This window comes from Drosophila teissieri, chromosome 2R (genome assembly GCF_016746235.2).
Source record: "Drosophila teissieri strain GT53w chromosome 2R, Prin_Dtei_1.1, whole genome shotgun sequence".
Lineage (NCBI taxonomy): Eukaryota > Metazoa > Arthropoda > Insecta > Diptera > Drosophilidae > Drosophila > Drosophila teissieri.
The window spans coordinates 6,525,627-6,549,246 of NC_053030.1; the positions used below are offsets into that span (position 1 = coordinate 6,525,627).

The 23,620-nt window shown below is 41.8% G+C and overlaps 2 protein-coding genes across 3 annotated transcripts in view; both read left to right on the forward strand.

Annotated features, from left to right (window-relative positions):
* LOC122613746 overlaps window positions 1-23,620 on the forward strand; it is a 50,940-nt gene that overhangs the window by 26,704 nt on the left and 616 nt on the right. Inside the window, exons 9-10 of the mRNA XM_043788082.1 lie at window positions 20,381-20,642; window positions 21,617-21,692. Coding sequence (XP_043644017.1) covers window positions 20,381-20,642; window positions 21,617-21,692 — 338 coding nt within the window. The remainder of the gene's footprint in view (window positions 1-20,380; window positions 20,643-21,616; window positions 21,693-23,620) is intronic.
* On the forward strand, window positions 383-3,987 carry LOC122613747 (receptor-type tyrosine-protein phosphatase kappa). Of its 2 annotated transcripts, none has more exons than XM_043788083.1 (2): window positions 383-603; window positions 823-3,987. In XM_043788083.1, exon 2 carries the CDS (start codon window positions 904-906, stop codon window positions 2,950-2,952), a length of 2,049 nt encoding a protein of 682 aa, XP_043644018.1. In that variant the 5' UTR covers window positions 383-603; window positions 823-903; the 3' UTR covers window positions 2,953-3,987. The 2 variants fall into 2 exon arrangements, with proteins under 2 accessions (XP_043644018.1, XP_043644019.1); XM_043788084.1 differs by having other exon boundaries at window positions 826-3,987.

Genomic DNA, 23,620 nt, shown 5'->3' on the forward strand with positions numbered 1-23,620 from the left:
GTGAAAATCCTTTGAAAACCAGTCAAAGTTGAGGGTTATTCATGCATTGTTTAAGTATCTCTATTTTGCACACTACTTTCAAAAGTTTCAAGCTAAATATCACCCTTTTTTTTCGCAAAATAATACATTAAAATATGTTGTATCACGATTAACCCACGGTGGCCACTTAGCGCTGTCCACCCGCGCCATCTAAAAATACCCGCCCCACCGCTGTTGCGCCCATCAAGTGGCGCCAGTCACATGGGCCATGGTGAAAACGCACTCTCTGGTGAGCATTTTCCGCTCGGCGGCTCTCTCGCTGGCTTTTCCTCGCTCTGGCCACGAGTTTCCCTCGGCATTTGCGGTAGGAAACGGATAGTTTCGATGCGAATCAGCTCTTTGGGGCGCAGCGGATTCAGTCGCCGAACGATTTTCGCCCCAACAACGAGGAGGCAGCTGCTGAAAATCGACTCGTCGCGTTATTTCTGTGAAGTGAATGGAAATCCGAGGGAACGAGAGGGAGGACGGAAAAGCAAGAAAATACGAATATACACAGAATATACACGAAATTCTTTTTATAACGAACCAAAGCGCGCAACGCAACGCACATAAAGCCACAAAAAGGTGAACACATTAGCTAACAAATTCGAGTACTAACCCGCCCATGTTTTTTTGGAATGCAATATGTACTAACCCAAAAGAAAAATCGCTGAAAATGCAGAGGCAAGGGAACTAATCGACTACTTCCTCCTCTACACGAATCGAACACAAATAACAAAACCAACATCGACATCGACGACGACGACACTTTCTGGCATCGTGATTTTGATGATGACAACGCAGCAGCTTGTGGGAAAGCCAGAAGCAGCGGAAAACGAAGAAAAATCACCAGCAGCAGCAGCAGCAGCAGGAGCAGGAGCAGATATGACGGCGGCCACGGGTGGTGGGAGTAGTGGGGCGGGGGGTGGTAAGACTGGAAAGCACAGGTCGAGGTCATCCGCCCGCTACGACGATGTGGAAAAGCAGCAGAGGAAAAGCCGAGCCATCGTCTCCATACCGAACACCATCAAGCTGAGTATGCTCAACAGCGGACTGCTGTCGTTCGAAAGGATAAAGCTCGAGGCACGTGACGAGAACAACTCGCTGTCGAAGACGATACCCAACGGGCCCATCGATATCCGGCATTTCCTGAAGCTCTGCGATCTGCGCCGCAAATTCCCGGTCCTCTACAAGCTCGAGTTCCAAACTGCGGCCAAGGTGGAGAGCAACACTTGTCGGCATGCCTTGAAGAAGAACAATCTGGAGAAGAATCAGAACCCCAAGTGCATTCCCTACGACTACAATCGGGTGGTGCTGGAGAAGGTGGGTGGCCTGCAGGACTCGGACTATGTGAACGCCTCCTACGTGGACAGCCTGCTCAAGCCGAACGCGTACATAGTGACCCAGGGTCCTGTCGAGGAGACGGTCCAGGCCTACTGGCGAATGGTTTGGCAGGAGAACATCAGTGCCATTGTCATGCTGACGAAGACCTTCGACTTCGCCAAGGTAATGTGCCACCAGTACTGGCCACCCAACATGGAGGTGCACGAGCAGTACGGCGATATCTTCATAAATATCGTTAGGGAGGAGCAGCTGGCCAATTTCCATATACGCACCTTCAGGCTCTACAAGATGAACGAAAAGCAGGAGGTGACCGACGAGAGGTTGATCCTGCAGTTCCACTACACCGAATGGTACTCCCACTCGTGCCCCTTCTCCAATGCCCTGCTGGAGTTCCGGAGGAGAGTGCGCCTGGTCGTGGGCAACATAATCAAGGACGAGGACGACATGAGGGGTCCCATCCTGGTGCACTGCAGCGATGGTGGCGGCAGATCGGGCGTCTATATGTCCATCGATGCCAATCTGGAGCTGGCGGAGGAGGAGGAGTGCTTCAATGTCTTCGGCTACCTCAAGAAGTTAAGGCAATCGCGGAAAGGTCTGGTGGAGAATGTGGAGCAATACAAGTTCATATACGACACCCTGGAGGAGCACATAATTTGCGGGAAGACCTGGTTCCCGGTCTCGGAGCTCTCCGATCGCTTAAAGGCCAAGGCCAGGAGGAACTCCGGCACCAAAATGAACGAGTATCAGGCGGAGTACGATCAGATCTGCAAGCAAACCCCACGATTCACCATAGGCGATTGCGCCGGCGGTCATCGAGCAGATAATCGCGAGAAGAACCGGGATGTCCTGTGCGTACCCCCCGACAACTTCAGGCCCTACCTGACCTCCTTCCAGGGCAACGCCTTTACGGACTACATAAACTCCGTGTTCGTGGACGGGTACACCAAGCCCAGGGAGTACATAGTCACGGAGTGGCCCATGAAGCACACGCTGGGTGAGTTCTGGTCCCTGGTCTACGATCAGGAGTGCTCGGCCGTGGTGGTCCTGTGCCAGCCGCCCTCGCAGTCGCAGCAGTATCCCTCGTTCTGGCCCAACAAGTCGAAGATGGAGAAGTACGGACCGGTGTTCTCCGTGCACTATGTGATGTCCAAGAGCTACACGAACATCAAGCAGTGGGAGTTCAAGATCAACAAGAAGATCGTCTCGCTGACCGAAATGATGGCCGGGGTGAAGGCCCCGACGCGAACCGTCCAACTGTTCCAGCTGACCTGCTGGCCCATGGGTCACAAGGTGCCCAGCTCGACGAACTCGCTGGTCTACCTGATGAACATGGTCGAGATCTGGCGAAACAAGGTCGACTACGGGCCTGTGTGCGTTGTCTCGCCCGATGGTCGCAGTCGTGCCGGTGTTTACTGTGCCGCGAATGCGTGCATCGAGCAGGTCATCCAGCACGGCGAGGTCGATGTCTTCCAGGCGGTGAAGACTGTGCGCCGACATCGTCCTCAGCTAGTCGAGAATATGACCGAGTACAAGTACTGCTACGACCTGGTGCTCCACTATGTCCTCCACTTCCTCAACAAAAAGGAGTGAAGTGGGTCGGACGAGGCCAAGGATCGTACTATTTGCAAACATTTGGTGTGTTGCTACTTTTTTTCTGGAGCTGGAGCGGAGCTTCAACAATGGTTAACAATGATCCGAAATACTTGTGGTCCACATTTGATGATGCCTGGATTTCTTTTTTATAATTCCGGGCACCGCCTTAAAGCAATAATACTGAGTATTTTTGTTGTCCACAAAAGCCAGAGAAGGAATGAATTTTGTTGTTACGAGCGTCGAAATGAAATTTCACGCCACTGAGAGATACTTTTTACTTGTTTTTCGAGGCATAAAACAATGATACTACTTACTATATAATGTATAAGCTTTTTGATCTGAAATGTATGTGCCATTTGTAACCCTAGTTGTTGTTGTTATAAACAGGAGGATATGATATGATGATATGTGTGATGGGGATTATGGGTATAGATTGAACTAATGAAATGATAGGAACAGAGAACTATTACCTTTAAAATTTATATTTATATCTGTAGTTATTATTACGTTTACTCTTAAACCTTGCTACCTGGGCAATTGTTGATATATATCTAACTACATATACCTATTATGAATCTATTTATACATAAATACACATATATATATATGAATGTTATATACTGTTGTAAATGGGAACTCGCAGCGTTTTCCACTACTGTTGACGGAACTTTATTTTTTATTCATGTTAAAGAACAAATATATTGAGCCACATAAAGGGGAACTTCAGGGTGCTGAAGTGAACTTTATACACATTGCTTATTTATGAAACTCACGAAACACTCAAACAGAAAAACATACCTATGTATATGATTGCATCATGATTTTCCTCTATTTTCGCATTTATGCATTCGAAACTCAAACCTACCTACTTATATTGTTGTAATTGTAATTAACTTATTTTTTACATTGTGTATAAATGTGAGTATGTCCATTTTATCCTTTGTGTAAACCAATCTACATGTGTAGACATTAAGCAGAAAAATTGTATTGGATTAGGCTAATGAAATGAAACTGAAGCCGAGAAAAAATGAAACGAATCGAAATTAAAATGTGTGTGTATTAATTCGTGGTGGTTGGGAGCTGCATTATAAATAATTTACACAAAAAAGGTCACGGCATGAATAATGTAATATCTATACTTCATATTATGTATGCCATACATTTTATATTCTGTACTAGTGTTTATTAGTTAGGCTGAGTCAATGGGAATTTATTTAATGCATTGCTATGTACCAGTGCTCCACATTTGCAAACACATCCATCAGAATTTACAGATCTCTAGATCTTTGCATTCCTGTACTGAGTCATAAAATCGAAATATCAATCAAAATATTTGCCTCCCTCCGCGGAGGCTGAGATCATTTCTGGGCAGAGTGGTTCCAGATGAATTGGCAAATGGATATAAACAAAGCATTAAGCGATCCCAGAGGGAGGGCCAAAACAACAATCCGCACAAACCTTGACCAGATTACAGTTTAATGCGTGCAAATCAAACAGAGGCGTTGTCCATACAGATATGGCCATTCGATAAGCCACGGAACGTGTTGGGTAGGCGATGAGGTAGAGGGAAGGGATTCGTGTGCGGTTGCTATAAAATCGATAAATGACAACACACTTTGCTTTAGTCGGCAATAAAACCAGCGGCAATAATAGTAAAACTTCGTGGCGCGCAATGACATCAGCGGAAAATCGGAAAGTCGGAAAAGCGAGAAAAAGTCGCAATATGAAATTGAAAAATTGTGTAAAAATCCAAACCGCACATTTAAAACCAAAACGAAACTCAACCTGACTGGCAGAAAGTTTTCCATTTTATTTATTGTATTTGTATGGCTCTTCTTTACTCTCATCGCATTTTTGGCATTGTTTCCAGCGCTTTAATTGTGGCACTCATGCAGCGCGGAAATTGTTGCCACGGCTGGGGCCAAATTTTATGCCAGACAAATAAACCAATTAGCTTTTGGAAATTTATCTTTACGACCTATTAATACAAAGAGCAGCGCGTGGCCAAACGAATTGCAGGGGGCTGCGGGCGGACGAAATTTAGTTTTAGTTAATTAAAAAGTCAGTGGCAATTAATTTGGGGGATCTGCATGGAAATTTATGACGCGCACATAAAGTTATGAAAGTGAATCAAAGTGGATTGGCAAAATATGAATTTTATGGAAGCGAAGTTGATGGAAACTTCAAAAGGATAACTCTGTGTGTACTGTGAATAGCAAAGTTTACCATTTTATTTGATCACATTTTTCAATAAAGTAATAGTAATACAGTAAAGTAGTCTCCATATTTTATATAATATATTTTTATAATATTTCTATAGACTTATAAAGGAAATTCAACTCTTTATATAAATGTTAAAGAATGTTTTATGATGGAAGTTGGCTTACTGGCTTTTCGGTTTGAAAAACGTTTGCAGATATTTGTACATATGAGCCCAGGTTTATTGATGGGGTATTCTGGCCTCTCTCCCTTTATCTTGGCCATATTAAATCACAGTTTTAGTGGCAAGAGCAAGAGTGTGTTGTTGTCCTAAGCATCCTGAGTTGTTAGCACACATGTTTACAATAAACCCGGCCAGTCAACTTGAGTGCCAACAAACCAAGTGGCAGCTGCAAAGTCCAGACATGACAAGAACTCCTGCCTTTCTGTGTGTGTGTAGGTGTGCGTGTGTGAGTGTGTGTGTGTGCAGGACAATGGACATTAAGCAAATGCAACACACACATGCACACTCGCCGCCTATATACGAGCTGCATATAGCTCTATATTCCCAGTCAAAGTCAGTCACTTAGGCGGCAGGAAGCGACCATTTCAATTTGTCAGTCATCAGCAGGCCAAGTGCAGTCTCTTTGTGTGCGTTTTGTGCCCAAGCGAGTGCCTGCGTATGGACTCAAACTATTTGTATTGTGCGGCTGTCAAAGTCGTCGTGTTAACATTAATTAAATCTATAGCCTGACATGCACAATACTGATGTGCACTGAGCACTCGCCCACTCTCCATTGCAATGCATTGTCCCTGGGCCAATGTACGGAAATTATTGTTTTGATTCGACATTTTTCATCAGCCAGGGAATTCCTGGGCCACATATTTGTCGCAGCTATTTAAATATTAAAGAGCCCAATAAGTAAAATGGCAGTTACACGCTTTTGTTTCAATTGCAATTTGTCACCGAGCCAATGAAACGCTGAAAAGTATGCTAAGGCCCCGAAGGTGGAAATAATCGCACAAAAGTGCTTTAATATTCGCATAATTGTTTCCAATGCGCTCACCCACAAGTGTTGCTCTATTTGTATACATTTGAGCGAAGTGAGCTGATTTGCTCGAGGGTTTTTCATTTATAACCGCGTTTTGAATGGCAAGAAAGTAAAAGAGATGCATTCGTCTAGTGTGAATTTATTTGCAGTACAAGTTAATAAATTTGTTCGTATTTAATTTACTTGGTTCTAATGCACTTTATAAATCTGAAGTATATATTGCTTCATAAATACTCCTTAGTGGTGAAATATAGTTTCGGATACATTACTGTGTTATGTTTAAAATATTAAAGCAAATTCTCTTTGTAAAATGTTTTTATTGCCCATTGAGTACATCTCTTTTCCGATCGATTTCCCTTGCCTGTTTCTAAAATCCAGCATTGGCTTATTTGAAATTAATTTAAAAAGAGGGGGGCGGCGGAGGGGAAGCCCTAGGCCATAAGTAGGAGCACAAAAGGCATGTGTTTAATTATTTAAATTTAATTCCATGTCGCATCAAATTAGTGCCACTCATTTTCACCCCGAGCACGTGGAACGTGTAAAGGCCCACTCCCCTCCACTCGCCCCTCTCTATCCATCCATCCAGCCAGCCAGCATATGTGAAAGGCTAAAGGCCAACACTTTTTAACTCATTTCCATTACGTGCCCGCCCCGTGGGCTGGCTATTGCCTCACTTCTCGCTCCTTTGGCTGGCGTGAATAAATGGCAAAATGTTTGTGCATTATGCTGCCAACATATTATTATTATTCTTGTTATAAACTCATTTCGCTTCGTTTTGCTGCCACGGCGGTCGCATGCGTGACTGAGTGCCAAGAAGTGAGTGCATACAGGTGTGTAATGGGCATCACTGCAATTGCACTCCAGTCGGGGGAAGCCAAACAAACACACGTAGACGGTGCATAATTGAATTAGCCGAACAAGGAGCCCACAACCATGACGGGAAAACGGCGCAGAATGCCTCAAACAATGGCTAATAATGCAATCTGCAATTGCTGCTTGGCGGCAGGACCAAAAGTGGCAGCTGCGGAAACTGCCAGCAACTTTGGGGAATAGGCGGCGGAAGAAATGGAGTCAATTTTCACACAATATGCCAGACACTTCGCAAAGAAGGGCGCCCAATTGGTGGAAGAAATATAAATATTTTTCAAGGCTCCAAGGGAAGTTAGCTAGACAGCAGGAAGCATATTCAGAGCTAATATCAGAAAATTATTAGCATTATCATTGATTATTAAATCAATTGGCAATCTAAAGACAGGACAGAACTTCTCTTTAGGCAAATCCTTGACTTTGGTTTCTTCAACTGGCAATAATTTTCAAATTCAATGCTTAATTTCGCCAACTGAAACGAAATATCGCACTGCTTTCATTATTTTATAATTTATTTCGCATTTCTGGTTGAACGCATTGATTGGCGATTTCTAATTTATACATTACACCCAACCAAATAATTGCAAATCAACAAATATAATCAAATATTTATTGATTTGCCTAATGGCATATGCTGTGCCATATCACCATCAATAATAACAATTGTACCAGCATATGTACGAGGCAACATTTACTAATTACGTAACATTCAAAATGTCAGCCAGGAAGGTGGAGCATTTCCTTAATTGCTTTCATAAACGGGAGTGTACATTTTAATTATAAACGCATTGTTTTGCCTTTTTGTTTGTTCTTGTGAAAAGATCAATGGAAATTTTTAAATTCTCAAACTGCAATTGCTCCAGTAATGCAATTACGAAAATTCACTGGTTTAGTGAAATGCGCTTCTAAACTCTATTAAATAATTTGTCAAAAGCGTAAAAATATACAATTATCTAATTAAACTTTCATTTAAGTTTGGCTTGAAATATTTGAAAGCATTGCTCTTTTCATTGATATCTGTCGGTATGTTCCACACACCACACACAGCTTTAAAATGATTTAATAGGATATTAAACCATAGTTTGACTATTTTACACGTAAAGTTTCAAGTTGTCGGGGCGTTGCAAAAATTGTTAATGACATTTAAGTAGACAAAGGGTTCCAGCAGCGGAGTGGGGCACCTTCAGAGCAACTTTTTCCTGCTCTGGCGCAACTTTTTGCGGCTTAGAGGGTGCATGTGCGTTGTAGAATGCACAAAAGCGTAATTAAATACATAATGAACAAGAGCCGAACAAAATATAAACAGCGGGCTGAGTTTTGAGACGGGCAGAGTTCGTTGCATGTCAAATGTGTCTCGTATGGGTGGTTTGCGGAACGATATGCCACACAAAACCATATAGGACTCGCAAAAAGCTCCGCAAAATTTGTTCAGCAACCGAGCAGCGGAAGCTCATTATGAGTGCACAACAAAAGCAGTGGCTGTTCATTTTTGTTTACGCTCTTGTGGAAGTGCATATGAAATTAGTATTTCACTACTCAAAATTAACTGCGAAACAAAAGATTCTTTGTTTGGTGTCAGCACAAGTGTTGACTGCGTTTGCCTCTTGAGCGTTTAATTAAATGCAAATCGAGCTGTTTCGAGTGCACAGTAAATACATAGTTCGTAAATTCATTGTGGAGGAATTATACATGCAGTACGATTTCAAAGTGAAACGAATTACCGGAATAAAGTTACATTGCATTACCCAGTGCTCAGATTAAAAAATCAGTCTGGCCATTCTGACGTATTTAACACAAATGCTTGGCTTGAAAGCCAAGGGAAAATTATGTTTGAGCTGTGACTCAGGCGGGAAATCTCCAACTATCACACGGCCCACAAATCCCGACCCTTGTGTCAGTTTCTGCTATCCATCATCATCAACCATTTGGCCAGCTGGATGAATATTTGAGCCAGGATCCCAAGGAGCTGGTGGGCTCGGTTGGCCTTCTTAATTAAAATTACAACGGCCTGGCCACAAGGCAGCTGCTGTCAGGAGGCGAGTTGTGTTCTAAATTGCCAACATGCCAGTTTCACTTATTGTTATTGCTGCCTGTTGGCTTCGGATATTGCAAAACACTTTTCGAGTTTAATTGAAAATTATTGTATTTGTATTTGTATTTGCATTTGGGGTCAAAATGCACTGGCCCAGCATCGATTACTAAGCAGTTGGTTCAGCCATCGGTCCCCAGACAGTCGTTGTTATATGTTAATCAAATCAAAGGATTCGAGTCGAGTGTGGACTTCAAGTAATAAGCTGAAATTGTATTAAGTTATGTTTACCCATTGGCATTGAAAATGCTTCATTGTTGCCCCATTATTGTTTGTTATCGTTGCATGGAACCTATCAGCCTATTGGACAGACATATATAGTTCCTTGACTCGCAATTGATGAGTCGAGGACAGGAGTAAATAAGTCATAATTTTATTAATTTAATCAGGCGTAGAGCGCATGGTGACTTTCGGCCAAGGATATGTTTTCATGTCAGACATATCCGAAATACTGTAATGTTTGTTATAGAGTTATAGAGCTGTAGATGCCTGATTCATTTAATTAACATGATTTCCGCTAGCTTAGTAAGCCACTAGAATAAATGTTATTTTTATATAAAACGCAGGAACGCGCAGCTAGTTTGCCTTTGATGGGAAATACCAACTGCATTAAAGATTACCCCATCAAAAAATGTGCAGGATACGATTTCCCTTTGCAAATCCTGCCGCATTCTCTGTACACCTCGATAAAGCGGGTTTTCCACGCCCCCACAACCTGATTTTACTCTGATGGGAATTACGAACCGCGACTAAAACGTCAAAGGTGAAGCAACAGAGAGTTTGCGGGGAAAATGTAAATGAAACATGTGGATCAGAACCAGAGCTGCGAAAAACCAGATGGAATAGCACCACACACTTGGGCTTACAAATACATATGTACACACATCTATATGCACGCATACATAAGCAAACACACGTATGCATAAATTTCACGCACAACTGAATTACGATGCGAATGATGACGAGGCTGCCCTGTACGTAATGTAATATGTTCCACGATGGATGCGGAAATCTGCACAAAGGAGCGTTCAAAAACAACAGAGAAAGCGGGAGAGTGGTAGGGGGTCAGAGGGGGAAGAGCTGACTACACTGCACAAATCAAATGAGCAATCAATTAGCCGCAGAACTTAGAGCTAAGTTTATATATCAAGGTGTCAATAACAATGACAAGTTCCTTTCCTTCGTTGCTCTCTTCAAATCACCTCTACATGCTCACAAACTAACACCAGTTCAAAAAAAATGTAGTTGAATGCACCCTAGATAGACATTAATGGAAATTTGTATATGGGAATAATTCAAAAATTAAACAAGCATTCATATTTCATTCAAAGCAACTGCAACTCATATCATTCTATGTGTAGAAAATAAAAGAATAGTGCAGGAGACTCCGTTTCAATATTTCTGGTTCTTCAATTCCTTGCCCTTGTAATTATATTTCCTAGCAGTGTATTTTGAGATTCGGTTGGGTTAGACAGTTAAATAGACAGGGCTGACAGGTTGGTTGGGCGTGCAAAAATTCAGCAACGCCATCATTAATCTTTATTTGCGTCCCCACCTCAGACTCCCTCTCCCCCCCTCCCCCGGCGAAAAGCGGGCGCGTGAATAATTTAGCTACCTAATAATAAATCATTGCAGCCTGTGCATTAGTTGACTGTCTCTTAGCTCTATCTGTCCCGCTCCATCACACCCACGCACCCATACTGACACACACGGCAGGCCGGAAGTGCAGAGTTACATGCTTAAATGCTTATCAAATTTTATGCGTCGTCTCTTTGTGTCTGTGTCTGTGAGTGTGCATGTGTGTGTGTGTGTGTGACTCTCGTCCTGTCAGGACTCCGCTCCTCCACTAATGAGCATTAATTAATTGCCAAGTTGGCAAGGGGGCGGTGCAGGAAGTGCCACGCCTACCTTAAAGGTCCGTCTGAGCGGAAAACACTTTTGTGGGCTTTTAGGCACTCTTATTTTGGGAAAAGGTTAAATATAATCATATGAAATCGTATCTGACGGCTTTAAGTGGGCGTAAATATGAAATTATCTGTAAAGATTACAATTACATTTAACTCTGACATGTCATATTTTTTGCGATTTATAGACAATTAAATTCGTTTATTCTGCAGTGCTTTAAAGTCAATGAAACAGATTGCTCTAATGGCGCGGAACTCATAAATCGTACCAACTTTTTAATGTAAAGATTAAGTGGTTATACATTAAAGTAAATAAATTAAATAAAGAATTTGAAGCAAACAAACTTTTAAGAATTTCATTAAAGGATTTAATTGTTTTGAATTATTTTTTAACTTATTGCCATCAGCGCGTTTTATCTTTTTATAAGGAATTTGTGACAATAAAAGCAATTTGCAGAATTTGCAGCATAATTTGATTACCTAAGAATACAAAAAAGTGTGGAGCAAGCTGCAAAAATAGTTTGCAAGAGTGAGCTATGTGAATGGGTATTTTAATTAAAACAGGCACACATTCGAACAGATAGAAGGCAACAAATTATTGCTTCAAAATTCTGGCACTATATAAATTCAGGAATCCAAAATGAATGGGGGGGGAGTGCTATAAAACATGGTAAAGAATTTCGGCAACTATGTGCAACTTAGTTTGCGGTTTTAACGTTGAATGCAATAAAATATTCAAATGCACAATCAATAAACTGTACGTTCACTCCCCAAAGAAATTCGGCTCTGCATTTAAATTTGCCTGGAATGCCATTTCTTGCCCCTTTTTTGCGTTGCTTAAAATTATTTTTTAGACAGGGCTCTGCGGTCGGCAGTGGTGTCAATGGAAAAATATTTTCAATTTAAAATGTTTCTCGCATCTGTCCAACGATGTGATGTCCCTTGTGTCGGTTTAATTGTTGTCCGGCACAGGTATGCTTGATCTTTTGTGACCGATGCAAATTGTTGCATAATCGAGAGCACTTCAATGCGGAATATTCTGCAGTATCCATCGCAAAATGTGAGAAATTTCTTGGGGTAGTTTCGCTGGCATGGGCGTTCTGCCTTCTGGGGATTTATTGAAATTGTTGGGATGCAAGTTCGGAGAAACAATTTGTAAATTTGTAAATATTCTCAAGTCTGGTGGCACCGAAATCTGTCAAATAATCTTCATTTTCGAATACTTGGGCCCACCGCCCACCCTTTTAATTCGTATTTATATCACAGACCCTCCATGTTCCCTGACTCGGAAATTCCCAACAAGTCAAAGACCAGAAAAGAAGTGCGGATACCTGGGATTTAAATGCTATTTACACAGCTTTCCACCGCCCAATAACATGCGCTCAAATCTGAGAGAAAAGGATCGCAGTAGTGGAGGCCAAGGAAGCCCCACAGGAGGTGCGGATTCCCGAAATAGTGTTGACCCTTTTACCATTGTCTGGGCACGTATGAAAGGGCTAAAATGTGACACTCGGGGAGTTGGCAATGGGAATGGGAATAGGAATGGGAATCTGAATGGGAATGGGCAGCGAGGGCTTAGGAGTCTCTCCGCCTAGATCTCCTCCTCCATCTCGCCAGCCAGTATGCCCATTTCAGACTACTCCCAGCCCAATCCGGCAATTCCGAAGCTGGCTGAGATTCAACTGGAAATTGTGCACACCTGTCGACAGACAAGGATGGCAATGGCACAGTTAGAAGCGAAATACTAGGAGTTTAGGAGTAAAATGAATTTCTCAACTACTTAGGTTTAAAAATGGTTAGCACTTTGTGATACAATTGTGCTAATAGTTAAAGTGTTTATTTAAATAAGTTATTACTATTTTCCAAGTGCCTAAAATAGTTCAATTAAATTTGTATGCTGTACACCTCTACTTTCACTTAAAAATATGATTCCATAGGTAAAAATAAATGAAATAAAAATGGTGGAGGATGTATGAGGGCAAACCTCTAGTATTTTGAGCCCACTTGTAGATGAGCTATGGGAATTGCCAGGCGGGTGAGTGGCATATCTGGAGCCACCCCTCGACAATTCCCGGTTGTGGCTCAGGCAACGTTATTACCTTGACACATGTGTAACGGCTTTGTCTTTTTTCCGTTCTTGGGCCAACCTTTTTTCTTCTTCCTGAATTCAACTGTAACAACAACTGCACAAGCGGCTTTTGTTTGGCCCGTCGACGGGCTGAGCAACCTTTAACCCCTCACCTGGCACCCCGCACCCGCACCCACGCCCTTTGACCCCCTCGTTGTTAACACTGCGATGGGCCCAGCAGCGTGTTGCTAATGCATGTTGAGTCGAGCTTAAGACACAATTTCAGTCTGCTGGAGCAGATTTGTGCACCCCCTTTGATGTGAGCCCAAAAAGGGCGGCCTAGAGCAGCCGAAATCCATTTAGCAATTTCCTCATTTTCAATCAGCTGCACGGGGAATCCCCGATTGGTGTGCAGGCAATCTCTTTCGGGTCGGGATGATTAAGTATGCTACAAGGTGTACCCTGGAGATGGCAAAGGTGTGACACTTTCGCTGAAGAAAAAATATGACCAAAGATTCGGTTGTCCTGGAGTGTTACTGGTTTTTAGACTTGTAGTATTCAAGACTACTATGAGTGTTCATCGATATTTTTGACTACACAGAACCAAATGAAATTATAACAAAAGCCCTTTCGAATCGAGATCGATTACTTCTGCATGGTTAAATATTCGTGTCAATTTATTTAACATTATTTTTGTCACGTTTCCAGTTCGATAATCGCTCAAATAAATCACATTTGGCTGTCATTAAAGTTTAAGTTCCTAATCCGTTTCGAGCTCTAGCAAAAATAGCAGAAAAGGAAAAACGAATCGACTTTATAGTCGCCCTTATCGGGAATAGCAACGGAAAATTGATGAAATTGATTTCCACATTGGCAATTTTCTGAGCGGACTCACGTTTGCACCTGACAACTGCAACCGGCTGACCTCTCAACTCTCAACTCTCGTTTCCCGACCTCCCCAAGTAAATGCTCTAGCCAAACATTTTGTCATCCATCTTGGGCCAAGATCCCAAACAGCCACGTCGCTGTCTATTAGTTTCCCCAGATTCCCACCCGCTCCCGCCGCTCCCGCTCATTCCGCTCCCAGCAGGAAAACCCTGCGGGCTCAGACGTCGCCATCAACAGGAGCATCCATTTCCCAGTCTCAATCTTGGCCAACTGCAGCTCCTGGATTTTTTTCCGCTGCAGCACGTTTAGCCAGTTGTTTTTTGCTCGATTTTTGCCCGCTTGCAACAAATTGTGTGCTCTGCACGGGGATCAGGGGTGGGTGGTGGGGAAAGGTGGCTATTCACTAACGACACTTTATAAAATATTCAACCCGCCTGCCAGAGTCTGGAGCTGCTAGTTGAATGTGTGCTCGCTGTCTTGGCAGCTAAAAGTTTTTAATGAATTTTTTAGCAAGCTAATCGAAGTCAATGTTAGTTGAAAAATGCATTAAATAACGTGGCACGTATGCTCAACGCGTCGTATGCGCAATGTCGCCAGCCGAATGTTGACATATCCGTAACAGAGTAAAGACACTACACTGTTTTTGGTTTTTTAGTTCTGTGCGAAGAGTCTGAACTGCCACTTTTGACTTTTTAATGCCAGCGCTCGCAGAAGGTCAGACAGTCGGAAAAGTGGGAGGTGGAAAAGCTAACCAGGCGCATCACGAGCTTTCTTTTTTACCCGCGCAGAGAAGAGGATATAACATGCTTATCAAATTTGCATTGCAAATTTGGAATTTTCTGCTTGCTGGATATGTGTGGAAAAAGGGCTAAAATGAAGGGCTCCGTTAAGGGCAGAGTTGGCCGAATAATAAGATAAATATTTTATTGCAAGTGCTACTCAACTGCAGAGAAATACTTTTATGCTGGGTTTTTATTCCCCGAACTAAATTGATTTCTTTCAGAGAACTCAAGCTTTATGTGGAGTAACCAAGTCTGAGATGTTCCAATTATGAATTATATTTCGAGCACAAGCAAGTATGCAAATTAAAGCTCCGGCTGAAAGGGAAAACTCATTTAAAAACTCAGCTGGACTTGTAATTAACTTTCTCTGGCTGGGTCGAGATCTTGTGGCATTACCAAAATATTTATCCAATTAATTTCTACCTTGGTTGCCAAGCAATGTATTGCAACAATTTCATTACGCTGTTCGCATATTTTCACTAGCTCGGTGTTTGCTTTGCCCCATCGCATCTCCCGTGCCTCATTTTCCCTGCTTATCTCAGTCGGATTCCTGGATTCCTCTTCGGCTCTTCTCGAGCATCTGCTATGTGCACCCTGTGCACCTTGTGCCCCGGGCTGTTTTTCCAGTTGCAGTTTCCCCAGCACTTTCCACGCTCTTTGATTGCTCCCCACCATGCCCCATGCCCCATTGCCCCACTCCCCGTCCCTCAAGTAAGCGCCTCAATTATGGACTCAGACAGTAAGATAGACAGCCAGACCGGGAAATGTGAACAAAACGCAACTGACGAAGGACGAGAGCATTTTTGTGCTCCTTCAGGCGTGCTGAGACTCGTGAAAAGCTTGAAAAATGTGCGGAAAGGGAAGGCAGTCTTCCAGGACAGCTCATAAGTAGGGATCTTGGTATTGGTATCCCAAAGCAAACCTAGCTGTATGACCTGCAATTGAGCTTTGAGTAAATAGTGTGCTTCACTGCAGTTTGGCGTTTGATTGGTAATCATGGGCAATATTCCTGCGGGGATGGAATGATTAAAAGAGTGATCTATAGGGAGTTGCTGGAAATTAATCGTTTTTAGTTCGAAGAAGCTGCAGATATATACTTACTATCCCTCTTGTAATTAGAAGGGGAAACTCGACTTGGAATTAACCATTTTATGCTACGAGTGTAGCATAACATTTAATTTTCGAGATGCCTTTAATGACATTGTTGACAACTGACAAGTTTTGTGTCAGCAGAATGTTGTTTCGCATTTTTCAAAATTATTAGCCAAAATAATGAGCCTTGAATCCATACTTCTTTGCCGAGAATTTGACTTTCCCACTCCCTCCGAGCTTCAGCCCTCCTCCTTGCTCCCCTCGATTCTCACGACCTCTGACAACCACAACCAGCAATGACCTAATAAATCCGTTTTATGTCTTGGTCCTGGCGCCTCCTTCGTTCGACGACTCCAATCGGTTGGACGGAAATGCCAGCGGCGTCTGTTTGTGGTAACCACCGGACGGGAGTCCTTTTGCCAACCTTATTTCCATACACACGGAAAATTACTTAGTATAATTTCAGTCGGAAACTACGCCGCCTTTCATTACAGACAGCTAACTGGAAATCTGAAAAATCAAACCTTTGCACACATCAATACGTTCGCATCTTTTTAAGTGGTTTTAGGTTTGAATTCCGCAGTGTACTTGGTGCCATTTCAATTTCAATTCATATTCAAATTCAAACTGTAGGCGTGGCCGCCCCATTTATTGTCTGCGCCATTAGCTGCACTAATGATCCATTCAGCGGGGCTCAAATCAATGCGAAGGGGCAAGTCGAAGCAGGGGGAGGAAAGAAAAATGCGAAAAGGAAAAGGAAAAGAGGAAAACCCTAAGGCGGCCATATTTAAATAAGAGCCGGGATGCGGACTCCCTCATACAAACATGCCCATGCCCACTTCCACGCCCACACCCATGACCATGCCCATGTAAATCCTTACGCAGACAGACACATCGGCATTGTCAATATGCTTAATGGATTTTCAAATATTTAAACAACCCCGTAACCCAAGACGATGGCGGTTTTCCCCAAGCCTCCAGCCCATTTCCCGGGCATGCCGTCGGTGCTGAATGCATTTGCACACATTTACGCACTCAAACTTATAAATCAAATGTTATGGGTCCCGGGCTAATGGAATTACAAATTGGCATTTTCTTCTATTTGCCATGCATAAGCGATAATTGATAATTGATAACTGGGTCAGGAGAAGCTGCATCATGGCGATGAAAGCGAAAATACACGAAAGTGCAATTCGCCAGGGCCAATTCGATACTGGAAAAATTTCGAATGAAAATATCTTTCTTCAGCCGCAAAAAGTTTAGATCTAAATGGATAAACCTCATAGTTTTATAAAAAATATGCCATTAATAGTTATGAAAGCCATTAAAATAGGGCAAAAGTTATTAAAAAATCGTAAGTTCTCCTTGCCAAATTTGCAAATTTTCACTTTGCAAAATGCAAAGCACGAGCGCAAACACTTGCAGCTCAGTTTATTCATACAAGTTATGTGGGTATGCATTTATTTTATTTCAATTTAAAGTTTTAATGAGTTTTTGCATTGTACCCTAATGCTCTTGTGAAAAGGGCCAACAACTTGCTGGGATTTATTCCGTGTCGAGTTTATTTATTTACTCTTCCGGGCGATTATTTCAAACAGAGTTTTTATGCACTTCTCGCATGTGCAGACTTTGCTGTGTTGTTTCCCAGATTTAGCGAAAATTTTAAATTAATTTGAAAATAAATTCAATTTAAACGCGATTTGTTGGTTGTTGTTCTGCTGGCTTAAACTAATTGCCCCTGCAGTTGGTAAATCTTCATGCAATGTGAAATGCAATTTTTGTGTTTGGCCTTAGTAACCGAACTTCACAAATTGCATATTAAATATTTTTCGGGCGCAAATTCCATGCCGATGCGAACTATTTCAATTTAATTGATGGCGGGTCAGAATACAGAATACAGCTGTCCAAAAAAGAAGAATTCCAGCAAAGCTTCGGGCTAATCTATACAAAATTATTTAAATCATAAAAGCCATTGATACAAAATTAATAACAATCGAAGCGATTTCCCTGCTCGTGTCAAACTGTCAGGAATTCCGTATTGTTGGGCAAACATATACAAATAATAACCAATAAAAAAGAACTACCGAAAGCCTGCTGACATTAATGAGTAAATGTGAAAAGTTTCCATGGAATTGAGCGACAGAAAAATGCCAGCCTGTCATTGTTAAACATTGTCCACCCAAAGCATTGTTGGCTGCCTGGCTTTGTTCGAGCTTCGAATGTCCTTCTTCCAGGACACACAGGCCGCAGGCCAAAATGTGTCAAAGTAAAAGCACGAATCGAGGCATTGCGCATACTTACGAGTATTTGCTCACACAATTATTAAAACTTCTGTTTGCCGTGGGAGAAATTAGTTTGGCAAGGAAATTTGGAATTTGTATTTGTTTCCTTTGATTATTTGCCGGAAATAAACCGAAAACCCCAATTAAAAATGCAATTAAATGCGACTGACCAGCATCGAAAGCATTCGAATGCTTTGAATATCGTTGCCATAAACCGGAGAGAAAAACAGATTTCAATTGAGTTTATTGTAATTATGTATATTTTATAACTGCACAATGATTCCCCGTGCCTGGGTTTTATGCAAATAAGCCACATAAATATCAATAAATATGTGCTTATATACATCAGTAAATATTGCCTAGCAAATTATTTATTTCCGGTTGCCTTGCCAAGTAATTAATCACCAAATAATTTCACAGTTTTAATTTACTACACCCACCCACACAGACAGACAAGTGCATAAAACCAATTTGTGCCTATGCACCCCTAATTAAGATTTAATGCCCTACTAGCACTCAAAATCGAATCCTGCCACGCCCCTCCCTCCGCCCTTTTCGGTGTGCCATTTTGTGTGCGTAATTAAGCGACAATAAGCATTTAATTCACATTTCTCGTACGCACACAATTGCAATTAGTTGCGTCGCGAGCTTGTGTGTGTGTGCGCTCGCCTTCGCCCTTAATGCCACGCCCATTAGGTACACACCCCGCCCAATTGCAAACACGCACACACGCACACACAGATCCACACACCCACACAAACAGGCAGCAAACAACAACAAATTGTTGGCTAATTTGAGAGGCACCGAAATGCCGCTGCCTCCAATTGACATGGTTATATGGTTGTTATATAAATATATTCCTGTATCCGTGTGGGTGAGTGTATATATATATTTATTGGCGTGCCGATATGTCGCGTATATGTGACTGCAATTAAAAATTATCTGCTGTCCGGCATCGGACATAAAATACACTGCAAATTGGCCAGCAGATAAAGGATAACACTCGAAGGGGACTTACACGGCTGTGATTACGGCAACTAACTTAAATCAGATCCTTTAATCCTGGAAAAGAAATTACACGACCAATTTTAAATGTCTGATATTGTAAAATGATTTCGTGTCCCTCCCAAAAATTAGGCAATCTTATAGAATTTGTTTTTTTTTTTTTAAGTTTGGATACATGTAGAATTAAATTATTGTACTGCTACCTTCAGGCAGCCTAAACAATTATATGTTTAAGGAATAGGACATAGTAATACTATTGTATTAGACATAAAGCTAACAATTTTTAATTATATTCAATGATACATGTTTTATATTTTTAAATATTTATTGACAACTAATACTAAGAATATTTATTACGACATGGTTCTAAAAGATAGATCGGAGATAGGAGGAGTCTTTTTAATCTTCTCCTTACATTTAGCCGTAACAAACGTCTAGCGAGAACATTTGGATGCCGGTTCAGCCTGTCTTCATACCTCTTACCTAGTGTTTATCATACTTTGTTGGCCAACCTTCTCTTACCCCAAAAAACTTATAGTAAAACGCGGTAAACTAATATGGTTGAAAATATTCCGCAATATGGTTGCTGGTTTCTTCTCAGTAAAATCAAAGCTGTAAGCCAAATAGATATATCTGAGAATCTTTGGCGAGATAAGGATTCATTTGGGGTAATTGTTCCTCCATTGAAATGTTTAATTACAGTTCCTTAATTTAACGGCCAACAGTGTAATAAATTTTGCCCACATAATTTGTGCCGCTCCTTGGGGCTAATAGTGCGGGGGAGGGGCGGCTTGCATCAGATTAGTAATTATGTAAGCCCACAGACACACACGACCACGGATTCGCCCAATGAATCCCCATAAATCCGCGCATAAATACAAATTACTCTGCCAGCCAGCAATATCAGTTTACTTAGGGCGGCAGCGGGTTAGGGGTCAACTGGCACTCAAAGGTTAAATGAAAGCCCATGCATAATGAAAGCGGTTTCCAGATGTCCTCTGCCCCGTCGGTCATTACTTATGTTTTATGACATGCGACTTAGGTTTTATGCCCTCGGTATTTCGCTCTCGAGGAAATCCCCCATTAAGTACACTACAATAGAGGGAGCGACCTCTTACCAACTTCTTACCACTAATCAGTGGCTAACCAACGCACACCTATGATAAATCCACTCACGCGATTCCCTCTGCCTTCCAGACAATCATCCGCGAAATGAATCGACTGGGAATGATGGTCGACCTGTCCCACGTCTCCAAGGGAACGATGAGGGACGCTCTGGAGGTGAGCGAGGCACCTGTGATATTCTCGCACTCCTCCGCCTACGAGCTCTGCAACACGAGCCGCAATGTCCAGGACGACATCCTGCGGGCGCTGGCCAAGAACGGGGGCCTGGTCATGGTCAACTTCTACTCGAAGTTCCTCTCCTGCAGCGACAACTCGACGGTGCACGATGCAGTCGGTAAGTGACCCTTTTGCAAAGGATACTTTTATAGTTTGTATGTACCCTTTAGTAAGTAACCAAATATTTTTATTGTTTGAAGTTTAATTTTCTATGATATTTGGTTAGGCGTCAGCAGAAGACCGTTTATCTATTTGAAATATGATCAAAGTACCACTTTATTTTGAAAATCTCAAGCCATCATAATCACCTTTTAGATGCTTTTCAGTAAATATTTAAATATATTTATCGGAATGTGACAGGGCTGTGTCAGTAAAAAAGCAATGAAATGGGTTGTATTGTAACTTATCGCATACCTTGTGAATGCCTTCCAGGGAAATCTGTCCCATCCGAAATCAATAAAGGCCAGTGACTTGGTCGCGGTTGCTCTTTGTTGTGCTGAGTCCTGATTGCCAGGCCATTGTTTCAGTTAGTTCATTATTACCTTCTCTCTGCTGTTCACTCCCTTTATCGTCTTCCTATTCTGATTTTTGTGGCATTGCTTTTGACGAGCCATCAAAATGGGTCTCGTAATCACTTCCTTGACTCGATGTCTTTTTCTTTTCAACCCACATTTTTGGCTACACAGAAAGAAATACGACATGATGATTAAACACAAAGATATGATTATGTTGATTTATAGTAGATTAATCCACTGTAAATTAACTACAGTAGGCATTTTTAAATTACTATAAACTATATATTTTGATTTTCTCAATGAACCCACTAAAAAAAGGATTGTCAAGTGTTTGTACTGCAATAAAACCTAATAACCTCTAATGCCTACTTCTGCACTCTGCTTTCATGCCTTTGCTCTTCGGGTTGACGTGGACACATTTCAAATTTGCGAACATTTTAATAACGCTGACTTATGACGGCAAATACAACAACAATGGCGACCGACCTGCAACAATGGCCTTAATGAACTCGACGACGAATGGCAACCCTGCCACCGGATATCCTTCCGCTGACCAACACACTTTCAACACACACAGCGCATATTAATCACATTAAGCGAGTCGCAGGCATCGATCACGTTGGACTGGGCGCCGGCTACGACGGCATTAATTAGTAAGTAAAAGTCATTTATTTCACTTAAATTCGCATTTCTCCGCTCGCCTCGCCTTGCCGTAGTCGATATATACTATATGTATGTATAGAGTCGGGTTTCCTCCAGGTGGTTTCCCTTCCTTTGCCTGCCAATCTACCTCCTGTTTTTTAAGTTATTAATTGATTATATTTAAGGCCGAGGACTTAAAATTGGCATATTGCCCGAGTACAATGGGTGCGGATAGATCGTTATTATTTTACCGCTCATTACGGCCACTTTTCCACCATTTCCCTTTTGTTCTCTGGCGTTTTTCGCGAAAAACTTGCGCCATCTGTTTACGAGATTTTTAAGTTAATTTAATGAGCTCTTATCGCGCAACCGGGTGGCCACCAATAAAAGATTATCAGGCATTGCATCTGGCTTTGGAACTTATGGCAGTTGTTAAATGAATATATATGTTGGTGAAATTACTTTGGAGGAAACTAATAGAATTACATAGAGTATTGAAGGATGCGCCTTAAAAATCAGGGAAACCAGTGCAACGAGTATAGGAGCAATACCCATTTTAAATAAATGAACCAACTATTTCTGACATCAACGAGTATAACCACAAAATGTTTAAACACCTAAAAATCCAGCTAAATTCCATTCGCGGGAATCTGATATTTACACGAGCTCCCAACCTAAAGCTGTCATTAAATCACTAGCCAATCAGAATTTGTCCAAAAAGTATTTAAGTCTCGTCCCCATTAGCAGGAGCGAAATGTTCATTACCTCAATGAGCCGCCCAGTGGCAGAATGTCCTTTTTCCCCGAACTCAGCGTCAGCGCCATCATCAACCTCATTCATCTTCATTATCGTTGTAATTATTCCCGTGATGCTGTGGAGAATGCATTTGCATAGATTTCCATTTCATTGCATCGTGGACACAATGCGAAAACAAACAAAATGTTGAGGACAACATTTTGATAAACCTACCTGTTCGTTCGTCCAGTCTCAGCTCCCTGGACTCCCTGGTTTTTGAATTAAATATTTTGAGTGCATAGCCAAAAATGAGCATATGAGCAGGATTCCCATGCAAAAATAACAACAAGGACGACATAAAAATGTCAATGTAAATCAATTTCCACCGAAATGAACTTCATTTGCTTTGGTCTTGCGGGGCAACGCGACCACATAAATGTTGTTGAGGTATTTTGGGTCCGAATGAAAACAAGAAAACTGAAATTGCTGTATATGAATATTTATGGGGCAATTGCCGGGCACCGACATACGAAACAAACATGAGCATGACACAATAAATAATCTAAAATTCTATGAAATTACCAAATGTCATATGGCCTTGTTTCCGGTTCGTGTCAAACCACATGGCTGCTATTCTGGCGAGTTTCCACTTTAAAGGTTCATTGGGTGTCCCCGATCGCTCTTCCCATTTTTCGCTGAGGTTTATTTATTCAATTAAATTGTCATTACTTGTGCTGATAATTCGATCGAAATATTGGAATTGAATTTTGAGTTTCGGCCATCAAAAGCCACAAATAAGTGCTATTAATTTGGCAGCACAATCGCACGCACTCAAAAACAATTCTGCCCACATTCGCATGGAAAAATTGAAAATAGCAAAGCCAATCTGGGAGAAAAGGACATAAATTGTTTTGCTCGCCGCAGTCGGTTGGGCTAATTTTTTGAAAATCCTTAAATTGTTTTATATCGACTCAGCAGGGTGTCGCAAATGTGGTAAACCACCCACATAATAAGAATTTCATTACTTATTTCAAAGTGTTTATATGAAGTGACATAGTCCATAACTCAAGTAATTAAATATAATTTTTTTAAATTTAAATTAATTGGACTTAGTATTGTGCATCACCCTGTATAACTTATCCTTACCGGCATTTTGACCCATATTTTAGCTGTTTGTGTCATTGAAACCGTGTTTGGCCTAAAC

What these genes read in the sequence shown, in the direction of transcription:
- LOC122613747 (XM_043788083.1), top strand. Translation starts at nt 904, where the DNA reads ATGACGGCGGCCACGGGTGGTGGGAGTAGTGGGGCGGGGGGTGGTAAG.